The 26,698-nt window shown below is 40.7% G+C and overlaps 2 protein-coding genes and 1 pseudogene across 3 annotated transcripts in view; 1 reads left to right on the forward strand and 2 right to left on the reverse strand.

Annotated features, from left to right (window-relative positions):
- Positions 1-1,587: 1,587 nt before the first annotated feature.
- On the reverse strand, positions 1,588-12,161 carry tkfc (triokinase/FMN cyclase). The gene is made up of 17 exons (XM_085350228.1): positions 12,094-12,161; positions 11,340-11,562; positions 11,143-11,165; positions 9,429-9,629; positions 7,715-7,793; positions 7,530-7,619; positions 6,919-6,953; positions 6,749-6,833; positions 6,573-6,662; positions 6,067-6,183; positions 3,897-4,016; positions 3,461-3,598; positions 3,282-3,388; positions 3,088-3,194; positions 2,222-2,255; positions 2,031-2,123; positions 1,588-1,943 (listed from the first exon to the last, which is right to left on the reverse strand). The coding sequence occupies exons 1-17, from the start codon at positions 12,097-12,099 to the stop codon at positions 1,785-1,787; spliced, it is 1,707 nt and encodes a 568-aa protein (XP_085206354.1). The 5' UTR covers positions 12,100-12,161; the 3' UTR covers positions 1,588-1,784.
- Positions 12,162-13,186: 1,025 nt separating this feature from the next.
- LOC146635846 (small ribosomal subunit protein mS40 pseudogene) lies at positions 13,187-13,878 on the reverse strand (annotated as a pseudogene).
- Positions 13,879-14,614: 736 nt separating this feature from the next.
- The window catches only part of exoc6b (exocyst complex component 6B), a 131,047-nt gene continuing 118,963 nt past the window's right edge, over positions 14,615-26,698 (forward strand). For both annotated transcript variants that reach the window (XM_085349182.1, XM_085349192.1), the window contains exon 1: positions 14,615-14,753. In XM_085349182.1, the coding sequence (XP_085205308.1) occupies positions 14,665-14,753 (89 nt within the window). In that variant the 5' untranslated portion in view covers positions 14,615-14,664. The remainder of the gene's footprint in view (positions 14,754-26,698) is intronic.

The raw sequence follows: 26,698 nt of genomic DNA on the forward strand, positions 1-26,698 counted from the left end.
TTTCTAATATGTGTGAGAGTGTGGGCGTGTTCAAAGTCTAAACAGCAACACTTTGTGCATGTGTGTCAGGAAGTCGGTGCAGAGCTGGGTTTCTTTGTTTTGTTCTTTTCTTTGATACAGTGTGAAACGAAGTTTGAAAGGAAGCAAGGAAGACAAGAAAAAGACTTTATCTGCACGTTTTAATCATCAAAGAGAAAAATCTTTACAGACTGTGAGAATCACGAGACGGTTGTTGAACCATGTCCACTCATTTTCACTGTGTGGAAGAGGACAGGGAGTGGGTGTGTGCTGTTAAAGCACACATATCTATATGTACACATAATATGTCTTAGTTACTTTATTATATCAGGACTGTCCTACTGCACTGGAATCTAAACTACATTTAATCTGTATTATGCCACACAGTGGAACAAGAAAGATAAAAGACCTTCATATTTAAAATTAAAAATATATAAAAGAAGCAGCTGCTCCAACTCCCTTCAGGACCCAGAGTTGAATATGAAGATAACACCGTACGGACACACGAACAGACTGACAGACATCAAAGGGTAGATGGACACTTTGATGGATGCATGGATAGATAGGTAGACAGATGATGCATGCAGGAATCATGGATAGATGTGTAGATGGGTGGATGGATGATGTATACATGTTTGGATTCATGCATGCATGGAAGGATGAATGGATGAATGAACAATGCATACATGGTTGGATACATGGATTACTATGGAGATGCATGGATGGATATTGTATGGGTAGATGACTGCATGCATGCATGCATGGATGATGGATGTTTGCATGAATGCATGCACAGATGAATGCAGGTCATCTTCATGTTAATAATATTTTCCTTTCATATCATCACATCCTGAACCTTTTACCATAGTAGGTGTTAAACCCACCAATGAACTATGAATGCTGCTGCTATACAAGTTGTGTTGTGTGAAGAACAAACGTGTATCTGAACAATAAAAAAAAAGGTCTACAGACCTGGCAACAGATTATGTGCTGCATGAAAGCGATCATCTTAGTGTGCACGAGCTGTGGCCTCACTTTAAAAGCTGCTGTATTGCAGCCTTTAGGATTATCTTTACTGCACATCATATAGCAGGAAATGCAACAAAAGAATTTCCCAAACATTTATCTTCACTAATTATCTGAATCATACTGATATCAATCACACAAACCCTTCATAAAGTCAAGATCATCGCTGCAGCAGGAAGAAACGGTGATGGAGCATCTGATCACAAAGTGAAAAAAGCTGGGCTCTCCCTTAGAGACAGAGTGAAGAGTTTGGCCTTTCAAGAGATGGACTCTGGCTTCTCTGGAATGCCAGTAATCCCTGTGATCCCAGATCAGTACCAGAAAAATGGATAAATGGATCTTGCTTTTTTAATAACAAATACCAAAATCACTAACACCAATCTATTAATAGATTTTTCCTTTATTAGTAGAAACTATGAATATTCCCTTCTGCTACAAAAGTCTCCTGCTGTTCATATGATTCAGTTTTCAATGGAATATGTTTTAGAGACAATACCAAAGTTATTTTTCTTGATTTTTGCTTTACATCTTTGCACTGCTGCCATAATTTTTTACATCCTTTTGTTTCGTAAACTCAGTTTAACAGCTTGTAATGACTTACTTTGTGTATAGTGTGAAAAATAGCTTCCAAAAATGTAAAATATGCATCACAAAATCAAAATATTTTAAATGATAATCACTCTTGCATCACAGTTTTGTTTAGGTAGCATTAGCCCTCTACTCTTATCCTGGTGGCTGCATCACTTTCGCCCCTCTAGCACCTCCAGAATAGCTTTCAAGATGGTTGCCACAGCTACAGCACCAGGGTCTGGCAGGCTGACCAGGTTGGGTGAGATGTAGCTGGCTCTCCCAGCCCTTGCTTTAAGGTCACGAGTTGCCTCCGCTCCTGAAGCAGCTTTCTGTGGAGACCGAAGCAAAAGGAACATTATGTAGAAAAATCTGCTGAGTGAGCAGTGCAACCACATCAACACCAGGTGGCACCATACCTTCACAGCACTTTGCAGTACAGCCATGTGTCCACCAGATGGAGCTGTGGCCAGCTTAATCAGTTCATCAACTGCAGGGCACAAAGCATCCAGCTACAAGGTAAGAGAAACAAAGAAACTTCACTGCTAAAGACACTCTTCATAAATTAGGTCATTCAGATTAAATGAGATTTGGGGGACAAAAATCTTACCATTGTTCTGTCTCCAGGGGCGGCACCACCATATCTGCAAGAAAGTCAACATTTAAGTCCGACCTGGCCATTGCACAGAAATCTGGAGGTTCGGTTGAAAAACAATGAAGACAATTTGCACTTTTCTCTTCCTTGACTTTTATTCTCCTTGAGTTGTGACATACACTAACAGCCCACTTACTCATCTTTGTACTTTTGAGATTACAGAGGAACTAGCAGCAATGCAAAAATGGACTATGACAGCTAGTCATTTGTTCAAGGACCTAACTGTATGCTGCGATAAGCTGGGTCTGAAAAGGAAGAAACTTGCAGTTGTTGTAGACAATGGCTGTCCAAATCTGACAGGGAAGAATACTGGATTTTTGCAGAGGATACAAGATAAAGTGACTTACATGAATCCAGAACTGAACTGGTATTTTTGCATTGTGTTATAAACCAGGAGATGTAGTGAAATCCCCTGCTAATATTAACTATGTTCTGAATGTTGTAACTTAAAGCTTCATCCGGCGAAAGACCTGATAAAGTCAACTCAGTGTTGGACTTTTGGAGGAGCATGACACTGAAAATGGTGACATAGGCTACCACACACCTGCCAGGTTGGCAAATAATATGGGACCTGAGAGCATTAATTCAAAAGTTAAATGTAAGGATATTCCAGAGCTTTCAGACTGGAAGGCAAGTATAGCATTTGCTGATGATGTGACTGTAGTAATGAATAAACTAAGTTTCTTTTAAACCAACTGGAGAGCAGCACGCCAACATTGATCATAAGATCAAAAACTCTGGAACAGCAGTTAAATGGCCATATGAAGAAGAAAAGTGGACTTTGAAATAAATACAGACATGAAAATGTTACCAACCCTTACTTTTTCATTGCTTCTGTCCCAGCATTCATAGCAGTGGCCCAGGCTGCAGCATTGCTCCGCCCCTCGGTCACATGACCGGCTGCCGCAGTGAGGAACAGACTGTACAACTGAAATAAACTGAGCATTAGTACATGTGCTTGTGCTGATTAAGACAGAATACTGCAGTCAAACACCACTTGAATCAATAAACCCACCGCTCCTGAAGACCCGCCCATTTTCTCCTGCACCAATCCAGCAACGACTGATAACAGCTTCCCGGGGCAACCGGGGACCACATGTCCTTGAAGCCACTCCTGAATGGCTGAACAAGCATCTTCACTATTTTTACAAGTTCCTCTTTAAGCTACTGAAGATAGTAATCACAGTTTCTTACCTCTAGCAGCCTGAGCATGAGTATTACCACAGTCTCCATCCCCGGAAGCACGATCAAGGGAATTGAGTTCCTCCTGCTTTTCCAACAGAGTGGAGCAAATCTTCTCCAAGGTTTTATGCATCACAGGACTAAGTGGTCCTGCCAAGAATAACAAAACAAACTTCCATTTAAAAAAAGCCCAAACTATTTTATTAATATATAGATCAGAAATTATATACTGGGCTAGAGAGTAAGAGTTAATGGATGTTATGTGTCCTAACTGGAATGTCCAATATGCCCTCTCTGACAGCACAATTTGTTGGTTTCCTTTTGTTCATCCTGTTTCAATTTCATGCAGGTAAACAAGTTTTAAACATGTTCAATTATAAGCCTTGAATAAGTAATGCATTACAATAATTGATTGCAATACACATACACAAAAAGCTCATGAACTAACCTTCAGAGTGCTTCTCATCTTGTGGCCGTTTGATGGTTGTTTGTGGTTCTGTGATGTAGCTGCGTCCACTCAAACACACATTGCTGAGGTTTGGCCAGGCAGGGGCAGTAGTCTTAGCATCTTGATGGGACAAAGGAGGTGTGTGTTTTTCATTAGTAACAAATTTATTTATCATATAAATCTGTGTCTCTGAACCCATATGAGAGTGCTTATTTGTGTGGTTCTATCAGAAGTTAATATTCACTCATCTTGGGGATGAAATTCCTTCTAAGTTTGGATTTAATGATTACTTTGAACCAGTCCTTTTCCAGGGTAGAATAATTGTTCAGCATAAATCTAATAACTTAATTTAAATCTAATGAGAAATCAAGAACTGGGTGCAAAAGTCTGAATTTATTTAAGAGAGAGATAAGATAAGACTTTATTGATGCCACAACGGGGAAATTTTTGCATCACCTCAGCTCAGGTACAGATATCAGAAGGAAATACAAAAATACAATAAGTACAATCAATGAAAAAAAGTAAGATAATACACTGTATACAATGGTAGCATACACAGTATGTGATTATGGATATGGTTGGAAATATGGAAGACATAAACTATATAGCTTGATATAGCTATTGTACCACCACTATTCCTGTTTATAGACATGTGCACACACACACATGTACACACTAAATATACATATGTATACATATACATACATATATACCTGCACATGTCCATACACATGGAAGGTCCATTATCCATGAAGTGGTGACCTTGGATGTTCAGTGTCCAGTGACTTATGACATCGTGATTTTTGGGTTGGGTTTGGGTATTTTGGGCTTTCACACTCAGAGTAGCCATCAACAAGCTCCTGGCATAATTCTAGCATGATATTTGATCATTCTTCTTGGTAGAATTGGTGGAGTTCATTTAAATTTCCTGGTTTCCTGACATGGCCGCAGCTTTCAAGCTTACTTTTAGCCTGCTTTATCCATTTAAACCAATTTTTAAACCAACTGTGTCCAAGTTTCAACCACCTAGCTGTCAATTTGAAGGGAAGTTAAAGAACTTAGAGGTACTCCTTCTTCATTATTCCATACACTTTATCCAATGTACCAGTACCACCAGTAGCAAAACACCCTCAGAGATGTCATAGTGTCATACAGTGTTTTAAGCTTTGAAAGCCTCACCTTTACTCCTCCAAACATCTCTCTGTGGCCAAACAGCTCAATCTTTGCCTCTTCTAATCATAAAGCATTTCTTCAGAAGGCATTTCAGTCAAGCTTGAAGATGTAAATTTTGGCACAGGATCTTCCTTCTTGGGCTGTACCCTCTCAATCCATGAAGATGTAAAACTCGCTTCACTGTGGACAAACACGCTGGTGTTCCAGCGGTTTCCAGTTTATAACTCGCTTTGATGATTTCTGGGTTGTTCCTGAACATCCAAATCAGTCTCGTGAGGGTGACAGTGGGTCTTCCTCCAGACTTTGGCAAAGTGGTGACACAGCCTAATAACTTCAGCTAATGACCTTTGAATCTGAAGTTTTTTTGAAAACACCTCCAAGAGACCATCCCAACTTGTGTCATACATCACTCGGTTATCTTTCCTGCCCAGTAGTAGTTCCTCGCTTCAAAGATGCAGAAAGTAGGTACATGTTGGTGAATTTCACAGAGATTTCATGGTCTCTGCTCTCTAATTGCTGCTAGTCTCCTCCACTCCATAAGGGATTGTTCAGACATATGACTTTCAGACTCTCACACTCTCACCTCTGGGTCAGACTTGTTTTCACATCTTGCCTCATGTGATTAGGTACAGGATCAATAGGGGGTCCATGACCCTCTTCGGGGGACACTCACATAGGGCTTAAAATCTATGACTCTCCACCAGGTGCTCTTAGAACCAAAGAAGCCTCTCGGATGAGAAGTGAAACTTCTTCAAGGAAACTCCAAGAAGTCCAGATGCTTTTCTTTCCAAGCTCTTTAGACCACTGGATTAGTTGTTTGCCTCGTGGTTTTCATGCCAAAGAGCTGACTGACTGGTTGCTGCTGCCATGTCGATCATGTAAGCATTCACTTTGAAGCTTCTGAAGTTTGAAGTTCTGAAGCTCTGAATACACTGTGATGTTATGACAAAGGCCCTCACAAGTTTAGAAAAACAAAGCTATGTGTTTGAACACTTACCTATCAGCCTCAGTGTTTCCTTGTCAGCCCTCATCAGGGTCAGCGACACTCCTGCCATCTCCAGAGAGGTCATGAACAACCCAGACATCACCCTGGCAACCACCACTCCACGGCTTTCTATAAAAAACACCAATCATATTCCAGATTATCGAATGATTGTGCTGTTCCCCCACCCACCAAAACCAGCCAATCAAATCACATCTGAGCTCATGCTAAGTGCTAATAAAAAATGTTATTCAATAGCATTCATTAACGTTCCCCTGTGGTTTCTTTTAGTTAGTCTAGCTACTCACAAAAACTGCCATTCATAAGCTATGAAAAATAAAAGAGACAAGGTTATGTTTTACATGGACGATATTTTAGCTCACAGGGTGTAGTGAGATGCAGGTATTTATTTTCCTGCATATTAAAGTTAAAATGGTGATCATGTGAGAGAAGCACAGTAGGACCCAGCTAAGTATGGTTAAATGCTTACCTCACACACACACACACAGACACACACTTACCCAGGCAGATGATGGCCGATCTAGTCACCACAGCCATCTCTAGGCAAGACAGAGCTCCAAGGTTGTTCACGCACACAACCACACTGTCTCCTGTAGGAAAGAGGGAAAAAACACACACATGGAGAGTAGCCGTACTAACGGTCAGCATGATACATGATCGATGTCATTTAGTGAACCTGATTTCAGCGGCAGATGCGATTGGCTGCTTGGGTTGGTCATGTGGTCTATCATGGTCTTGACCACCTCATCAGCAGAGGCCACCTGAGGGAGAAGATCAACAGAAACTGAGCCATACAGCCTGATGGTAAAAGCACATTCAGGCTGTTAAGGTTCAAATCCGACTCACCTTTGACCTCTTTATTCCAGGTTCCCCGTGGATACCTGAAAATAGAAAGAAAACACTGGCTGTTATTTCATTTTCGTCTCCTGTGCTCTCGCCATCTGTGCATCTTTAGAAGAGTTTCCATCATTTTCTCAGCTTTTACAAGTGAATTTCCTCCAGTTTTATGAATTGAATAGAAAGATTCAGATTAAAGACACCCAACCCATTTAACATGCTGAAATTCTGACATCCCCATCTCCCCATTTGACTGAATGAATTCTTTGGAAACACTATTTTATGCTTCACTTAAACCATTTTGCTGCTCTTAACTGCTCTTGCACACCACTAGATGGTGCAATTCAGTCATTTTCTCTAAAATATCACTAACATGATGTCACATCTGCAGAGAAAGTCAAAGATGGAGATTGGCCATTCTAACGATCTGGTTTTAAATCATTTGTCACAACAAAAAAAAAATGTAAAAAGTATTCATTAGCTTGGGTGGAAGTTTAGTTCTGGAAATAAAAGTCTAGATAACTGGTGTCAGCCCAAAAGGCTGCTCTCCATATTCTGCCACTCTCTTTCTCCTGCTCTCACAACTCCACCTTTTCCATCCTCCTCTAATCATCCCTCACCCAGCCCGACCTCCATGTCTCCTGGCGGTAGATCGAAGGAAGGCAGGCAGCCGGGAACGCTGCATGGAGACAGACTCACCCCCAGAGTGCCTGGAGTAAAACAGAAACATCATTAAGAAAAATATTCCAGTGTTCCCAGAAAGTATTAAATGTATTAAAAAACCCCAAAAGAAAGCGCGACTCACCGATCCTCTTTAAAATCTCCGTCACCTTGGAAACAATCTGATCCAATGAGCAGCCCTCTTCTGCTAAAGCACCAGCCAGCTAACAGAGCGAGAGACCACATGTTTAAAGGCAAGAAAAATACTACAAAAATCTAATAAAAGCATCAATGATACGAGGCTGCATGGTGCAAAATATACAAATTCATGGTTTCTGCTTAAGTTCACAAGATGACGTATACTTTCCTGTTCCAACAACCTAGATCAACAAAATACAACATCATAAAATGACTCACAACAATGACGGTAAAATAAATAAATACAAATAATAATATAAAAAGAAATACACAAAAGAGCTTCATTCAGTGGGAAAAAACATGGAGCGTTTAATAAAATGTGACATTATTATTGTGGTTCTAATAAAAATATGTATTACAAAAAATAATTACGTGGGAAAAATAAATAATTACAGGGTAAAGTAAAAAAAATAATGCCAGAGTTTATGAATGAATTATTGCCCAATTATTTTTTAATTAAATTAGACACATTTAAGGGCATATTATACATTTAATTCATGTTTGATGTTGGCAGTTTCAGCCTTGAGACCTCAGAATTAGGGAGACAAAGGGGGGGGGGGGGTTGGTATATATATATATATATATATATATATATATATATATATATATATATATATATATATATATATACACACATATTCAAAAAACTTGAATTTTACAGTGTTTATTTATTTAAAATTATTTATTTAAAGTAAGTTAAATGTCACTGTTATTACTGTCCCCCAGCTGGGGCTGTCCAAATGCAGAGGCTGCATCCACCTGAGGACCCAGCCTTCATGGTCTAAGTGGGCCGGGTCCTCCAAAAGCCAGGTAGGCCGGAAGTGAGCAACTGTGACGGTCTAGCCTTCAGAATTACGTCACGAGCTCTCTCGGTGGAGTGAAACTGCCGTCTGCTCCTTGCTATCTAAATATAACCGGATGCTGGCGTAAATTCTCGACCATCTCACACTTCTGTTTAGTCAGTTTTGTGTTTGACGTTTATTCAGCTGTGTGAAAACCCCAGAGGAAGTTTTATTTAATCTAATCTAATCTAGTAACTTTAATCTCAGCCAAACGGATTTACTCAGGAACAAATAAAACACTGAAAAAAAAGTCAAACAATAACAGTTTTAGGTTATCTAAGTGACTTATATATCATGTTTAACCTGAGTAGCGAAAGACCGCAGGGGCTTGAAAACGTGCCGGGAGTTTGCTGTTCTCGCCAACTCAGTTATTTGAAGTTTACACAGCTACATTCTCGCCTGAAAATATGCTAAAAGTTTATTTTGCGACCCAGAAAGAATAATAAGAGTAATATTAAAACTAAGTAGCTGCCGCCATTGTTGGAAACTGGAACTGGCTGGGCTGAGCTATGAATTCTGGGATATGGTTTTTCATTTTTGTTGTCCAGGTGGAAAATCAGGAGAAATTCGGGAGAATGGTGACTCCGGGAGGGGCACTGAAATTCAGAATTCTCCCGGAAAAATAGGGAGGGTTGGCATGTATGAACCGGCAGACAGGACAAATGTGCCTCATGTAGCTTTATAACAGCATTTGTACCATAAAAAAATGAGCACAGTGATATAATATTATAACCCTTTTAACTCAGGATACACTTGTACTGGTCCAAGTTGAGCTGTTTCCAGAGTAAATAACACCTCTATTAGGCTGTTGTTGTGTACCTTATGTATGAAGACAGTGCCACACAAGCCTCTTCTTCCAGCCTTACTTGGTTGGTCAAAGGCGCAGTCTTCCGCAACTATCACCATGTCAACAGCAACGCCCTGGTTACGAGCTTGCTCTGCAGCCAATCCAAAGTTAAGGCGGTCACCTGTGTAGTTCTTCACAATGAGAAGGACCCCAGAGGCTCCTGAGTGGGAAGACTGTTGTTAGTTCATTGGATATTTAAAAAAAAAAAAAAAAACTTGCAGCAGGTCACAGACAGTATATAAAAGATGGACATAGCTTTTAGGTCTATGTATCTTAAAAGCTGCATTCTCTCTAATGGCCACCAGGGGACAACTGCTTTGGCTGCACAACGAACCCTCTGACCTCAGCAAACACTTTTAGTTATGGCTTTGACTCTCTAGTTTGTGACTGATGGGTCGCTACCCTATGAACAGCATCCTCAGTTTCTCAGTCAGATACGCACTCACAACTCCAGCTTGCTAACCATTAGTATAAAGTGTGTCTCAGTCTTTTATATACAGTCTTTGTTCCCTTCTGCCAGAGACAGCAGTAGCTGATCTGGGGTTATGATGAGCATCTGTTCTCACAACATCACTTTGTTGTCCTTATCCTTCTTTTTGGGGCCAGCAGCCTACACCTATTGCAGTGTAACTAGGAGAAGGATTCATGGTCACCTGTTGCAAACCTAACTCTATGTTTTGCCAAAAAGGAAAGTTTTAAGCCTAATCTTAAAAGAAGAGACAGTGGCTCTATCCCAATTCAGGGTCTGCAGCCTTAAAGTACGCAGCCTCAATGATCCTCAAGGGCCGCGTACTTAAAGACCGCTAAGGCCGGAAATGCGAGGCTTGTGAAATGGGACGGTCTAGCCTCCGTTGCGCTGCCCAGGTTGCCTAGCAACCATGATACTAACAGCTGGAAACGTTTCATACAGCTTTGTCTGACAGACATGAAGGAGAACATCATTTGTTTGTTTGTTTCTACATGAGCTTTGGTCATTCTCTGTAAGATTAAGCTCAGCTATTGAACGGCGTATATTTTAAAGTAAAGGCTTTAAAACAAAGTTAGTACAAACGTCACTAATGTCACATAACTTTGCCGACATGTGGCCAACAGTAATGTTTTAATGTTCTTCGTTATTAAACATTTGCACATAAATAAGTGACATAATATTCAGTACTTACTTAAAGTTTACTCTTCAGGCGCCCCTCCTTAAAATTCAGGGAAATGAAGGACGCATTTGAGGGCCGCATTTCGAGCAGCCTTCGAATTGGGACAGCCTTCGTCGCGTCGCTGTGACGTAATTGGCCTTAAAATGCAGCCTTTAAGGCTGCAGACCCTGAATTGGGATACAGCCATAGTCTGTCTCCTGCATCCAAACTGAGAGCTGGTTCCACAGAAGAGGGGCCTGAAAGCTGAAGGCTCTGCCTCCCAGTAGTTGCTGCAGGATAGTAATTTATCTGCAGACTAACACAGGTGCTCAGTAACCTTTGATTTTGCACAGGAATATAACTCAAATATAACCAGCTGGCATCCAGTTGAGTCGATTCCACCCTACTGCCACATGCTGGCAATCTGCATGCACTTATTTGCAAACTGTGAGACTGACTGAAGACAGTCTGAGTCTGTCCATTGCAGACAGGTTACTTCACACCAGGTGGGTGAAGGTGTTAGACCCTCTGTGACTACTTACAAAAATAATGCAATCACCATGGACACAGATTTTTTCCTCACTGAAAGGAAGTGGCCACCAAATTTTTATAAGGTGCAGGGTTAACGACGGCAACAGTGCAGCACTGTCACAGGGCGAGATCAGTGAACCATTTTGGCAAAAGGATCAAATGTAAAAGGTCAAACTTCAAATCAAATCAACAGTTAGACTTTTTTTAAAAAGAGTAATCAGAAGCATCTCATGTTCATGTGTAAAGGAATAGTCTTACCCGCGTGTGCAGGCTCGTGGCCCGACCCCCCTCCAGAGAGGAGGGCCACTTTTCCCTTGAGGTTTTCAAGGTCGGACCGAAGCACAACCCTGTGGCCTTTTAGCAGAGAGAGGCCCCCAGAGGCCCTGACGAGGCCGAGGAGGGCGTCATCCACGCAACTCTCTGCTGAGTTGATCAACTTCTTCTGGGGCTGAAATAGAAAGAGATAAAAAATAAAAATGGGGAAAAAACCCCACATAGAATATGTGTTTTTGATCAGCCTCAAAAGACACAACTGAGATGCCGTTTATCCTCATGCAAGTTACACAACGAGGCATCTGCGAATCTGTGGAAATGCCATTCAAATGTCTTAATGATTGAAGTCCAAGAGTTGCCCTCAGCAGGTGGCACAGACACAGTCAAGCAGATCCACGCCGCCTGTGTTTGTGTATATGCGCGAGTTAAATTAAAGTTGGCAAAAGCTGCACAATTAAACTAAAAACAAACTAAAGTTTTATTTGCAACAACAGCGCAATTAAAATGCTGAGTTTTCACAGCTTGTTCCCATTATCACTGCATGGACTCTGATCCATGTGCAAAGTGCTGCGGGCTCATCCAGCCTAGCGAACCACTGACATTTCATGTTAACACAAATTATCAACCGGACAATCTTCACTCGTATTCAAACAGATCGCTTCAAATTGTCTTTATTCTTCTTCTTCTTCTTCTTTTTTTTTTTTACCTCCATCTTAACTTTTCTCGCTCTCTCACTCTTCCGACAGCAGGCACAATGAGTAGCGTCAGATCCGAAAGCTTTACTCAGACTGACACCTGCAGTCTGAGTAAGCAAGTATGCCTACAAAATAAAAGCATTGCTCCCCTTTTAAAAGCACACATATAGTCCGTGGAGTACAAAAATGCTCCAAAACTGCATTATGTTGGAGATACAGCAAAATCAGACTGCTATTAAATAAAAGAGCTAAAAGATGCGAGGCCAGAATATACTTGTGGTTTTAATTTGAAAATATCAAAGGAAGTCTTGTTTCGGTTTAAGCTCGAGAAAGGACACAGCGGTCACGCCCACCTTTTTGTTTCCGGGAAAATTATTAAAACTTGAGTTTTCAGTTTGTTTCGTTTGTATATAGGCCATTGTCATATGGATGTTCAAAGGGCTTTACAGGCACAAACACATATTAGGAAATTACATATGAGGTCACTTAGATGTAAAACCCCTCAGAAATAAAGGCATATAGTATAAATAAGTCACACATAAGTTCCTGTGAAATTAGACAAAGCGAAAATATGAAATAAAGGAACTTTAAAAACAAATAATCAAACAATAGAAATGCAAGAAAGAAACAATTTCAGAATTAACAGAAGTAAGAGGCCAACACATGATATCACTGAAGAAGATATGCATGTGCATGTCTGAATCTGCCACATAATAAAATGTGGCTGCAATCAGTTCTTCTTCTTCTTCTTCTTCTTCTTCTTATTATTATTATTATTATTATTATTATTATTATTATTAATATTATTATTATTATTATTATTATTATTATTATTATTAATATTATTATTGTAGTTGTTGTTTTCTTTATTTTCATGTGTGAGGAGGAATGGATAAAGTTAAAATGTTTTTGTATTTAGTTGTATTATTTTTAGGTTAAAGAAAGTGGGCATACTTACAACTTATACAGTATTTCTTTTTTTCAATTTTTCATTGTGGTTTATTGTACAACTTTGTGCACACCAGTAGAAAAAACATCTCAGGGGCTAAAAACAAACTAAGTTTTGCAATAGGTCTCTTTGTGACAGCATGACCAGTGCCGCGGTCACTTTAATTAAGCCTTATATGTCTTCTTGACTTTAGCCACTTCATTCTCATCAGGAAGTATTTCCCCATATCATTTATACCAATTGTCATCTAAAGTAAAGGAAGGGGGTGGTGGTGTGGAGCCCACAGCATCATGGGAATTATGCTGTGGGCATATCCCACATATGGAATCTGAAAAGGAAGTAAGCCGTGATCTTGTGCTGTTAATTGTCTCATTTAGCTTCTTCTGCTGTTTCATACAGACACCAGTTCGAGTGGAATCCAACACCATTCCAGTTTGGGGACTAATGAATTGCTGCAACAACTTGACATTCTGATGGTGAATGATGATGTTTGGATCACAACAAATTGAGCAGGGGTTTCCACATATGTTATCACCTCTAATGCAAGTCTTACAAGTCTTGTGAGGGGGGATGTCTACTTTGTGGTTCCTCCTGTAGTCAGTCCACACTGGATTGCTTCCATACCTTTCAATATACTCTTCACTCTCCATGTAATCCCAAGGCCTGTCCTCCATCCTAAAGCAATGCTGCTTTGCAGTAAGAGTGTCTGGGATGTATAAATAGAGACAAAGAAAGACATGTCCTTGCAGGTAGCCTCTAGAAGGGACTGATACTGACGAACTGAATGTGAAATTGAAGGCGACACACGACATAAAAACATTGCGATGTACTTCATGGAGGTAGCCATTTTCAGATCCTACCCGGATTAGAGGTGAAAGGTCTTATACAGTATATCTTATCGCCATGTTGTCCTACTATAGATCAGGGGTGTCAAACATTAAAGCCATAATACTCAAATAAATGGCTTCACTGCAATTTTCACCCTTTTAATGGACCATTTTGGTCAAATAGTAAAATTTTGGTTATTTTTATTGATTTCCTGCAAATTGACTGTTTTACAAAAAAGTAAAAAAAAAAAACAGTCAACACATTATTGTTATTTTTGATTAAGATGCCAAACTGGAGATGAATGCTCAAAACATATTTTTTTATTTTAAATTTTATTTAATGTTGATGACCGTGAGAAGTTTTAAAAGGTGCCAACAAATAAAAGTGATTGTTATTATTTACTTAGTGTATTGTTATGCTATGTTATGTTTACATAATGACAACAAAGAGTCTTCAATCTTGAATCAGAAGTAAAACATTTAAAAGGGGAGTAAAAAATCTAGTTTATTTTATCAAACCAAGTAGGGGACTGAAAATTCCAGTGCTCAGTTTAACCGATTTAAATCGGTGGTTTTAGTTAAAACCGCAAATGTCACTTTTTAAACTCTTTTAACAACATTAACACTCTACAGGTCGCCGCTCCTCATAACACAACGTCCCTTCTTCCCGACAAAGAGGAAAGCTCCGCTCACTCGGGCTGCTCGGTTAAAATATCAAGCCAACCCTGTGGTTCCTCCTGCCGTGACGCACAGATCCCGGCGAGTCTGTTCAGCTCAGCTCGGAACCGTCCGGAGCAACATGCAGGATGGCGAGTTTGGAGACAGCCGCCGAGCACGAACGTATCCTGCGGGAAATCGAGAGCACAGACACCAACTGTATCGGACCGACACTCCGGTGAGTCAGTCCCCACTCCACGGCTGGGGGAGCAGCAGCGTCACTCAGCTTGCGGGAGCCGCGGCTAGCTGGCTGCGACTAGCGCTGATCCAGAGACTCCCGGAGCTTGCTCAAAACTTTAACCCGTCTGCTTCCATTATCGGACAGCTAGCCGGCTAACTTTAGCAAACATTAAAGCTAGCTAATTTCCACTTTGAACATATAGAGTGTCGAGCCTGAACAGTCCTGACTGCCGGCTGTCTTTATTGGCTTCACGTTTTCTTCTCAAGGCGGGTTGTTTGGCTTTGTCGCAGAAGTTTCGGCAAGTCGTCCACAGGAATTTCAACAACTTTGGCTAACATTAAGCTAACTGTGCTAATTAATTGACATTCGGCACACACGGGGGCACAAGCCTGTTTTCCCGTGGCCGAACCGTTCGTGTTACCCGTGTGGCTCTGTGAACTTGTCAGGGCAGGGTTAGTAAACTTTATTCTCTATGGAGGGGGCGAGTGTTTGTGCCCTTTGCTGTTAGCAGCAGCTTTATCAAGGAGTGTCAAGTGCAGCAGCCGTGACAAACCCTGCATGTGTCAATGAATGAAGACAGAGGCTCAGTCCAAACCCTCCCCGAGCAGCAGAGAGGCACGTGCTGATGGTTGTCATGCTTCTAATTGACCGTTTAGTGTCTTTATCAATAATTTAGTGGAAGCTACACTTAAAAGATTGCCTTGCTTCCCTTTTTGTTTTGTTTTTTGGTTTGCTCAATCATATTAGCAGGGAATGGAGGAGGATGCTTCGTTTTGCACCTGGAATGGGTACACACTCGTGTTTATCTTCAGCTTTCAGATTAGAGGTGAAAAACACAACGAGAGCATAAGAGCAAGACGTAAGAGCAAAGGGATCTTCTACAAATTGTGGCCTTTGAGTGGCCTCTGTGAAGCAGCTTTGTTCCTGACCAGTGGTGTTTGCCCTGATTGTTCAGAGAGGAAACAGGCAGTGAATGAAGATCGGAAATGCTGCAGGCTACCAAAGGCGTATCAAAGGTGTTTTTCCCCTCTTATTCCTCTACGTTGGGCTCTTCTGGTCATCATAAGTCCTGTTTAAACTTGTTATTCAGGGCACCTCCGCTGTGTGTGTGTGTGTGAGAGAGAAAGAGCATGTGTGTTTATCAGTCCTCTCCAGATCCTGTTGCTAAAATGACTTGACAACTTTGTGCGACACCCCCGGTTGCCGCGTTCGTCTGCCTTTTTATATTATTCTTTTTCCCCCCTCCTGTGGGTGACGTTTCATCTCCTGTGTCCGACTCCTCAGTATTTCCACTTCACCCTGTGTGCGCTCAACACTCTGAAAATACACTGGCAAAGTCTAATTTTGGAGCTGTCATATTCATTGCGAGTTAAATTTAGTCCAGAGACGCCTAAAAAAGGGAGTTTTGTTTGCAAAGGAAGGAAGTTGTCAAGTTTGCATGTATGCAGTGGGGAAATGAAACTTTCCAAAGAAGCATTTTTTTTTTTTTGGTAAGTACAGATATTCTACAGGGCTTTAAAAAAAGAGGGATATAAAACAGTAAAAAATACCTACCACTAGGGCTGGGCTATATCATACTGTTCACGGTAATACCGGTGTAATTTTGGGCAACATAGGAAAATGAGATATCGCGATAGAATATGGGTAAAATGCGCATGCGCAGTGCCTTTGTTTACATACACACATGGCGGCGACGCAGAATGAAAAGAGCGAAAGCGGATCGTTGAATGAAACAGATGAACCAGAATTGGTTTGTAAAGATGCTGCAACTTCAGTGATGTGGAACTGGTTTAGCTTTCGTCCGTCAGATACACAACAAACCACTATTTTTGGTAGAGCATGCTAGCGGGCTGTTGTTATTACCGCGTTGTTTGGAAAATATGGCAAACTTAAAATCAATCCGATTTTATGTCGTACACGGCGCTCAAAAATCTGTCAAATGTTTTAGTGCGACTTTGCAAAGCTACAAAGCCGCACCGCTTGATGGATTGTCGGAGCATTACGGCTATCATAGGCAGGAGCCTCGCGGAGTGATACGTACTGTGCTTCAACATAATATTACCGTATTGTGTGTGTATAACCTCTTAAGTTTTGTGGATATCATACATGGTTATGCTGAGGATAGGTCGGCCAGTTTCCACTGGAAATGCCTTTTGGTTAAACTGTCAGCAAGGAATTTGCACTGTAACATTTTTATATAACTTTAATGCACATAAAAAACAGCTGCTTGTTTAAGTGAAAATACATTGATGGGGTTTTTTGCACTAATAAAGTTGTGGAGTTGTAAAGTATTTTGTCTAGTGTCAATTATATCGTCAGTTATATCGTTATCGCAAATTTTCAAATGTATATCGTGATAAATATTTTTGGTCATATCGCCCTGCTCTACCTACCACATCTGGTAATGAACTATTGGACTGTTGGTTATGTCGACAAATCTGTTGGGGCTTCATTACTTTAATCTCTTAATTCAGTTTTGAAAAGTAAACTTCTTAAACTTTTGATTGAGCTACATCTTCTGCAACTTTTTCTAACTTCTGGCTATTATTCAGCCTCCATTTAACTTTCCCAGGACTAAAAGTCCCCAGAAAGAGCCTGGAAAAATCAAATTGGCAGTGAGAGCTGTGTGCGTGCGCGTCTGTGTGTGTGTGCGCGTGTGAATGCAGCGCTGGTGTGCAGGTCGAGGCTAGCTGCAGAATTCCACCCTGACAGCATAAATATGACTGCAGCAACCAGCCAACTCCCTCAGGTTACAACATAAACTCAAGACTGAAATGCTGTGGATAAATACTAAAATATTGTGTGTGTGTGTGTGTGTGTGTGTGTGTATTTAGGCCTGTTCAATCTGCTTGTTGCTCTGTGACAGCTGGGATAGGCTCCGGCTCATCCTCGACCCTGAACTGGATGAGCTCTTAAAAAGATCGATGGGTGGGTGTTTAACCTTGATGCTAATGGGTTAGTGAAGCCCAGACAGTCCAATCAAAATATTCATTGAGGTTGTTGTGGCCACTACAGGGCTGGACATTACAGTGAAGATTGTTGATATTGTTAATAAATTACAACATCAGCTAAAGCAACTGTTTGTATAGCTTGAAGATTTTGTTAAAGTTTAGTGGAACAAAAGCTCAAAATTCATGGTAGAAATCCCACTTTGTGTGCCAGGAATCTCATTTAGTGTTTCAGCTGCCTTTATTAAAATTTCAGTAGCCTCTGCTGGCATCCTTGACCATAAGGTGAAAGCTTAAAGAGTGATGTGTGAAAAGGAAGCTTCCAAGTATTGTTTGTTCTTTGTTGTTTCTCGGAGTACTTTGTTGCTTTTTGCTTTTTCTAGTAAATACTTGTCTTTTTTTTTTCCCCCAAGAAGAAAAAAAAAGTACTTTGAGCCTCTCGAAGTATATTTTTGGAGCCCCCAGGGGTTAAAAGAAGTTCGGGAAAGCAGTGCTGTCAAAATTGATTCCAAAAAAACGTTTTGAAAAATTATTTTTAAAGCAAAGAAACTGTAAAGCAAAACACGCATAACTGGACTGTTATAAAATTAAAGTTGGGAATCCTCAGACACGTCGAATATGACGTTATTGCAGTTTCTTACATTTTGTGATATTCTGAGTATTGCAGTAACACACATTACTATTTATCACCTTTTTTCAACTGCAAATTAATTTCTCAAAGTTAAACTATGTCTGTATCAGTTTTCTACAATAACACATTTATTTCACCTCAGTTTTTTTCAAAACGAGATTCTCAAGCACGCCAGCACTGTCACTAAAACATGCCATAAATGTTGCCATAAGGCGGAGCTTACTGAAAGGGGTCAAGTTGGCAATTAGATCCAATCTGTTTCTGACAATACAGCAATGAAATGTGATAGATCGTCAGCTCACGTAGGGGCTTGGCAGCCTTCCCGCTTTATAGAAATATAACCAGTTGGCAGCCAGCTGAGTCGAGTCCCCTCGAGTTGTGCTCATTGACAGACTCGTTCAGACTGATGGCAGCATGTTGGATATTATTATTGTTGACACAATTATTTACGAACCATTGACAATCTCTCTGAGAGATTTGCAGAAAAGTTGCCTCCTATCAGGCGGCCTGTGCAATCAACCTTTGATCACAGTTGGATCATTATCTCATGTGTATAATTAGCCCATTTAAAACTATGTGAAAACATTCGTAGAACAAAAGAAAATTAAAACAAGAAAAAAATAAACTGTTTACCTTCAGCTGACCTCCATTCACTTATTTTCTCTAATTATGTCAGGCTAAGTCATTCACACCTCTCCCTCCGTCTCTCCTTACACTGCCCATTGTGTGTCTGAGTCAGTGATCGCTCCACCCGTTTGACTTTGACATAAACACTAAGCTGTGTTGCAGGTGCATTGCACTCCATTAATCCCACCCCAGCAGCGATGTAATTTTGCTCGTGGATATCCAGCTTCTTATTTTTAGTGCTGATATTTTTTTCCTTATTTCCTGATCATTTTCAGTTTAATATAAAGTATTTTTGACAGCTGTGAAAGGACAATGGACTCAAAACAGTAAATGACATCCAAGGCTTAAAATCTCTCAGGCTTCTATTTTCCTTCTTGAGGGCGTTTGGGGTTTAAACTTTTTTCCTTACTTTAAATATGAAGTATCAGCTTTACTGAATACTTGGGGAGCTTGCTGACGTTGTGTCACAATGTGTGATGTGAAAGCATTGAAATGGGACGAGAACTGGTGACCAAGTCTGAACGCACAAAAACAGGAAACGTTTAGAAAGGGGCAGAATATTGCGGACAATGTCAAACACTGGCGGTGTGTGTTTATTAAAGAACTATTTAAATGTGAAACATAAGTTAACCCATGGCTTGAACAGAAAGTATTTAATCACTTTAAAAAAAAAAAGAAGAAGTGTTGGGTATTGTGGATATAAACTCTATGGAGTGTGGTATTGGGCGACATTAGTTCATCTTTTAATTCAGGTGTTTTCAGTGTCATTGTCACAGGTGTATAAGATAAGTAGTAAGATCCATGCAGTGTGCCTTTACAAATGTTAGTGAGAGTGGGGCGCTCTAACGGGCTCACTGAATTTAAGCATGGATGCCACTAGAGCAGGGCGATATGACCAAACATATTTATCACGATATACATTTGATAATTTGCGATAACGATATAATTGACACTAGACAAAATACTTTACAACTCCACAACTTTGATGGGTTTTTTTTGCACTAATAATGTATTCTCACTTGAACAAGCAGCTGTTTTTTTATGTGCAGTAAAGTTATATAAACATTTAACAGTGCAAATGCAAATCCTTGCTGACAGTTTAACCAAAAGGCATTTCCAGTGGAAATTGGCCGACATATCCTCAGCATAACCATGTATAATATCCACAAAACTTAAGAGGTTATACACACACAATACAGTAATATTATGTTGAAGTACAGTACGTATCACTCCACGAGGCTCCTGCCTACGATAGCCGTAATGCTCCGACAATCCATCAAGCGTTGCGGGCTCGTAGCTTAGCAAAGTCGTACTAAAACATTTGACAGATTTTCGAGCGCCGTGTACGACATAAAATCATTTCGAGGTCAGTAAACACAACCAGGATTCATACATAAGGCACACGGGATTATAAGGGCCACTGTCGATTTTCAGAAAAATCAAAGGATTGAGTTTAAGTGTGCCGTATTTTCCAAACAACACGGTAATAACGACGGCTCGCTAGCATGCTCTACCAAAAATAGTGCTTTGTTGTGTGTCTGACGGAAGCTAAACCAGTTCCACACTGAAGTTGCAGCATTTTTACAAACCAATTCTGGTTCATCTGTTTCATTCAACGATCCGCTTTCGCCCTCATTCTCCGTCGCCGGCACGCTTTTTCCGCCATGTGCGTATGTAAACAAAGGCACTGCACATGTGCGTTGCCCAACACTATACCGGTATTACCGTGAACAGTATGATATGGCCCGGCCTAGATGCCACTGTTGCAACAAGTCAGTCTGTGAAAACACTTCCCTCCTAGATATTCCATGAACAGCTGTAAGTGTCATTATTGCAAAGTGGAGGCATTTAGGAACCACTGCAACTTTCAGAGTGGGTGTGTCATCAACACTCTGCTGACTCAAGAACTGCAGAGCTCCAAACCTCCTCTGGCATTAACATCAGCACAAAAACAGGGTGCTGGGTGCCAAATGTAAGGTGGAGCAGTGTAAAACATGCTGGCAGTGGACTCCAACGCAGTGGTCCTGTGTTCTGTGACTTGACCAAGCTCTCTCCTCTTATCTGGTAGTCGGAGGAGTCTGGGTTTGGCAAATGTTAGGATAAGGTTACCTGCTTGACCGGAGCTGTGGGGGTCTGGGCCCCCTGAGGTCCAGCGAAAGGAAATCAAGACATTGTAAACAATTCTCTGCTTTTGACTTTGTGGGAAAAATATGGGGAAAGTCTATTTCCTGTTCTATCATGACTGTGCCCCAGTGCACCGAGCAACGCCCATAGATGCACGGTGTGATGAGTTAAGTGTAGAAAAGCCTAAAGGTCCCACACCAAGCCAGACCCTCTTGTCCGACATCAGTGAACTTTCTCCTGCTATACTTGAGGGTAGAGCGCACTTATGGCACCTTGCTGTTTTCCTAGAGAGTGTTTACGTTTTAAAGATGTCACTGGTGAACTGTCCAACTATTTTCACATTAAATTGTAGCTTAAAAACAAGTGTAGCTTTAAAAGAAAGCTGCTTGGCGCTGCGGGCTTGCTGTGTGCTGGTGGAAACCCCGAGAGATTTCTGTGACTGTTAGGCTGTCACTCTCTGTGCTGATGCGTGAAAACATCCCCCTCAGGGACTTTGTGATTGTTACAGAGGAACTGTCACTACCCGATCCGTACCGGAAACCCGATCGGTACCCCGCATGCGCAAATCTTACGTCACTTCCTCTCTTTGCGACATTCAATATATTTGAATGATGCGGTTAGCGCTCAGTTAGCTCCTAGCATTTCTCAACAGCTCTGCCTTCTTTTCGACTGCCCGGGACATTTAAACAATGGATAATCCGTATACAAAGAAATTCATGCTTTTCTCCTCAACAGAGAGCGTCCCCCGATTGAGCAACAGCGCCGTAAAATAAGAAGAATGGCGCCTAATTACAGAGTTAATAATGCAGACTTTGTAATATCTCACGTGTAGATTCATCAGCCAGATGAAGTGTTTACTGACAATTGACAGTGATAGCGCACATCATCATCACTATTCCAACAATCCTCTCCTCACAGACAAGCATAAACACACTCGACTATCGCTAAATCAGATTTAACACACGTTTGTAATGACGATAAATCAGTTTATAATAGGGTTTATTCGCTCGGTCAGCAGGTGGCGGTATCCTCGTACACTGGGGAGTAAACTGCCATTAAACGAACAGAAGAAGAAGAAAACATCTGCACATGCGCGGTACGGATCGGGTAGACCCGATTTGTACGGTCAGACTTTACACATGCGCAGTAAGGATCGGAGAGTCCTGATCCGTAACTTTCTTTTTATTTTTCGTTTTTGTCTACATTGTACTGAAATGCTTCATTATTGCAAACATTTTAAGATATACTTGTTATTCTTAACATCTTAACAGATACTCTGACCCATAACTATCGTAAAACGCTACGACCGGAAGTAGAAACCTTTCGCGCATGCGGGGTACCGATCGGGTTTCCGGTACAGATCGGGTAGTGACAGGAACGTTTCCATCACTTTCACTGTTGATGTCTGTCTGTTAGCCAGAACAGATTTAAAGATGTCACTTTGGCACCTGGGAAAAGGTCATTATCACCGTACCAAAGTCCAGATTAAGTTTCATTTATTGATAGATTTATTTATTTATTTTTATAAAAAAAAAACAATGTTCCCTGATCTAATTTGTGCTTGTGTTGAATTTTTTCCCCTACATTGCTGTTGGTTAAATTAGTATCAGATTTACAGAAAATGACATCAACACTATAATGATGTTCAGCTGAATTTTAGCCGTATTTAAATGTCTGCAAATGGCTTTATGCACCAACTGCATATTTGTTCAGTGAGGGATTTCCTGCCTTGCTAAAAGGCAGTTATGCTGGGATGCACTCTTGCTTTACAACTTGCATAAACACAGACGGGCAAGAACAGCGCTGGCTATGAAAAGGTTAAAGTGAGGGTAATGAATGAGTGACATTGTGTAGAAGTGCTGCTGTATCATGACAGACCTCTTCTCTAATGCAATGACTGTCGCATTAGACATTGCGCGCGCACACACACACACACACACACACACATTGAATAACAGCTTTTTTGTTCTTTTGTCTGTGTTTTTTCATAAAAGCTTGTTCAGGTTCATTGTTGTTACTCATTGAATCTGTTCAGATTATCAGAAGCTCATATAAACAGATTAAATAGCACAGCAGTCAATTTAAGTCTTAAGTTTCTGTCTGCGTCAGCTGAGAATATTGAGCTTGGATTTCTGCAGATTTTTTTGTGCGTTCAATGCCCGTGGAGGTTGCATTGCTCATGTTTATTTCTTCAGAAACAGCTGAGTGCATCTGAGAGTTGTCCAGCTCCTCCTGAGCTGAAGAGGCTTTTAAAAAGTCGTGTATGTGTGCTGAGCTCCACCCTGTGTTTAACAGCATGCCGGCGGGGAGGTTTGTCAGATTTAGCCATTAATGACAGGGAACCTTTACGCATGTGCTCATTTTGTGGTTTTCCTACTGTAAAGTCATGGAAAATGCTTTTTCCTTATTGGGCTGCAGGTGTTTGTTTCAAATATGACAGAGAGGCTCAGTCTTTGTGCTGGATGTTCAGCCATGAGACTGCATGAGCCGCATGTTAAACTACAGCGCCAAACGACATTTGGCTCAGCTGTGTTGGTGTTGGGCTAAAATAAAATCTGCAATGATGCTCATTCGAGGTGTTGTGATGAAAACTGTTCATTTGCAAGGCCACTCATTGGCAGCAGTGCACCGGTTTCAAACAGGAGACTGTCAGCAGCTTCGGTCTGACTTCACCAGCAGCTTTTATTTTGAAGAAGAATTTCAGTAATGTTTTTAATTATTTTCGTCCTGTTCTCATTTATTATTTTACTAAAATAAAAGTTCTTTGCATTTTTGTTTTATTTTAAACATTTAGGAAAACTGTTTAAGTCAAACCTCATGTTAACCTTGTATACATAAAAATAAATGGTTGCCAGTCTGTTCCTCACAAAGAGGAACACAGCTTATTAATTTAACACAATGCCAGCAGATACTGTAAGCCATCTGTGTCAGATTATCACTGGACAAAGCCCTGATGATATTTAAGTCTGTCCATGGGAGGACGAGCATCTGATATTCACACTGTTGTTTATTGTCACAAAGTAGGTTTAGTGTTTACTAACATAATTAATCTGAGATCATGTGAGATGGTTGAGCAGAAGGCCATGGTCACTTAAGATGGAATGACTCTTTCATGGTCAGAAGTCAGATTAAGATGGTCGTCTTTTGGCCATGTGTGCTCTAGAGAGGGTCACAGCTAGCTGCAGCTGCAGCAACTGAGCTTTCGAAATATGAGGAACACCAGTTAATCGACTGCAGATGGGGAAATGAGAAAAAAGAAGGAAAAATGAGTCACCAAACGTACCCTGGGCCAGTGTTGGTATACCTGGGCAGCCCGCCCAAATAAAAGCTGTGTGTGGAAAAGAGGCACTGAACACTATTGTGTGGCTTGTAGTTCATACTGGGAAGGAGTGAAAGCTCTCTGGAGGAGACGTTCTTGGTCATCTGTTTGTTTTCTGTGTCCTCACTAACGTCTTCCACTGAAAACTAACACACTCTGAGAAAGTCTCCGTCTCAAGGGTTCAACTAATCAGAGAAGAGTGGGAGGAACCCACCACAAGCTTGTTAGATCATGTACACACCGATCCACACACACCCTGCTGAGTCATCATTCTGCACTTGAAACACACACACACACAATCAGGGGTTTGCTGCACGTCTTAAGTGGGTTAAGATCCTATTTAGCTAGCTGTCGAGCAGTCAGCAAACTCCTCTCCAAAGATCCTTGGATAGAAGACACACACACACACACACACACACACACACACACACACACAGAGCAGCTGTTCACAATGATGTCATAACTGAGAGCAGCTTTGTTGAACTTCTACCAAACTTTTACGCTTTGGGAACCACAGCTTCCCTTACCCCCGTCTTTATTGTGAGCTTGTTTTCACTCTGCGTACGCCTCTTATAATTTGCATCTATATGAGCAGCCCTCATCTCTTCATACTGTAATGGGTAATGGTTTCTCTGATGCAGCAGCAAATGCATATTAACCTGCATGTGATATGTTACAGTATTTTTAACATTATAGGATTAATTTAATTGTCAATTTCCACTTACAATGGCTCAACGTAACATTTTTACTTCACTGAGCTCCCTAAGCCAATAGATCGCCCTATAGCTTAATTTAGAAGAATGTAGACTAATGTATGAGTTGATTTGTATTTAAAAACTATTAGTAAGTCATTTAATAACTGAATAACTAAATGTGGTGTGCTGTAGGGCTGGGCCATATTATACCGTTCACGGTAATACCGGTATAATGTTAGGCAACGATAGGAAAATGAAATATCGCGATAGAATATGAGTAAAACGTGCATGCGCAGTGCCTTTGTTTTCATACGCACATGGCCGATTCTTGAGTGAAACAGATGAACCAGAATTGGTTTGTAAAAATGGTGCAACTTCAGTGATGTGGAACTGGTTTGGTGTTTGTCCGTCAGATACACGACAAAGCACATTTTTTTGCAGAAGATGCAAGCGGCCGTTGTTATTGTCATATTTGTCGGACTAAGATGCTCTTAAATCTGGGAGTAATCTGGGTCCTAAACTCCGTATCTTCAGGTCAAACGAACACTGCAGCATCACTGAGAGTTAAAAACTGTCTAAACTCTTTCATCTTTAATAAAACGATCAGCATTGCTGCTTTACCAGGTGTAACTATGAAGTTTAATTTCCAGGCATCCATGAAAACAAAATTTATTACATTTAACGGAGTTAGAAGTTAGCAGGAAGCTAGCGGAAGTTAGCTCGCTAGTTTCACTAGTTACCTAAGCATGATATAGCATGTTCTGACGGAGAGATTTCTGAAAAAAATCAAACGTACAGCTCTGCTATCACTTCCAACATAAATGAAGACAGGAAACTAAACAGCAGTGACGTTTGTAGGGTTACTGAAGTTGGGCTAGCTGGTATATAATGATGTGCTACGTGATCGCTAGCGACACAGCTATGTTAGCATAACATAAACAGTGAAGCTGGAGGACGAACACTAACACTTTTCCACTTATAAAAGTTAACGTTAAGGTTCCTCATGGTTAGAGACAAATGCAATCGCATGGCAGGATGCTGTAAACGGACCAAACTTCAGTCAGGAGAACAACTGAGATAATCCATCCACAATACAAGGTTAGTCATTAATATAATGCAACAACATGGGAATAGAGCAGCTGCCAGAGAATTCAACATTAATGAATCAATGGTACAGAAGTGGAGGAAGCAAGAAGAATGAGTTTAATAAAGTTTGATTTATCTGACTGCTTTGTTTCGCTTAATGTGCCTTATAATCCCGTGCACCTTATGGTCCGAAAAATGCGTACTGCACACTGCAGTTTAATGTTGCAAAGCACCTCTTTTTAACTTCAGTGGATATTATACATGGTTATGCTCAGGATATGTCAGCCCATTTCTACTGGAAATGCCTTTTGGTTAAACTTTCAGCAAGGAATTAGCATTTGCACTGTTACATTTTTATAAAGCTTTAATGTACATAAAAACCAGCTTCTTGTTTAAGTGAAAATAAATGGAAGGTTGTCTTTTTGCGCTAGTAAAGTTGTGGAGTTGTATTTTGTCTCGCATCAATTATATCGTCGGTTATATCGTTATCGCAAATTTTCAAATATATATCG

This window comes from Diplotaxodon limnothrissa, linkage group LG3 (assembly GCF_057381915.1).
Source record: "Diplotaxodon limnothrissa isolate DT_005_m linkage group LG3, D_limnothrissa_male_GT1.1, whole genome shotgun sequence".
NCBI classification, from domain to species: domain Eukaryota; kingdom Metazoa; phylum Chordata; class Actinopteri; order Cichliformes; family Cichlidae; genus Diplotaxodon; species Diplotaxodon limnothrissa.

Bases quoted from the DNA above. Each gene is read 5' to 3' on its own strand.
- tkfc (XM_085350228.1), bottom strand. The intron at 4,017-6,066 runs GTAAGTGTTCAA...TGTCCCATCAAG, and splicing joins GGAAACACTGAGGCTGATAG to ATGCTAAGACTACTGCCCCT. The intron at 1,944-2,030 runs GTATGGTGCCAC...CGGTCTCCACAG, and splicing joins TACTGCAAAGTGCTGTGAAG to AAAGCTGCTTCAGGAGCGGA.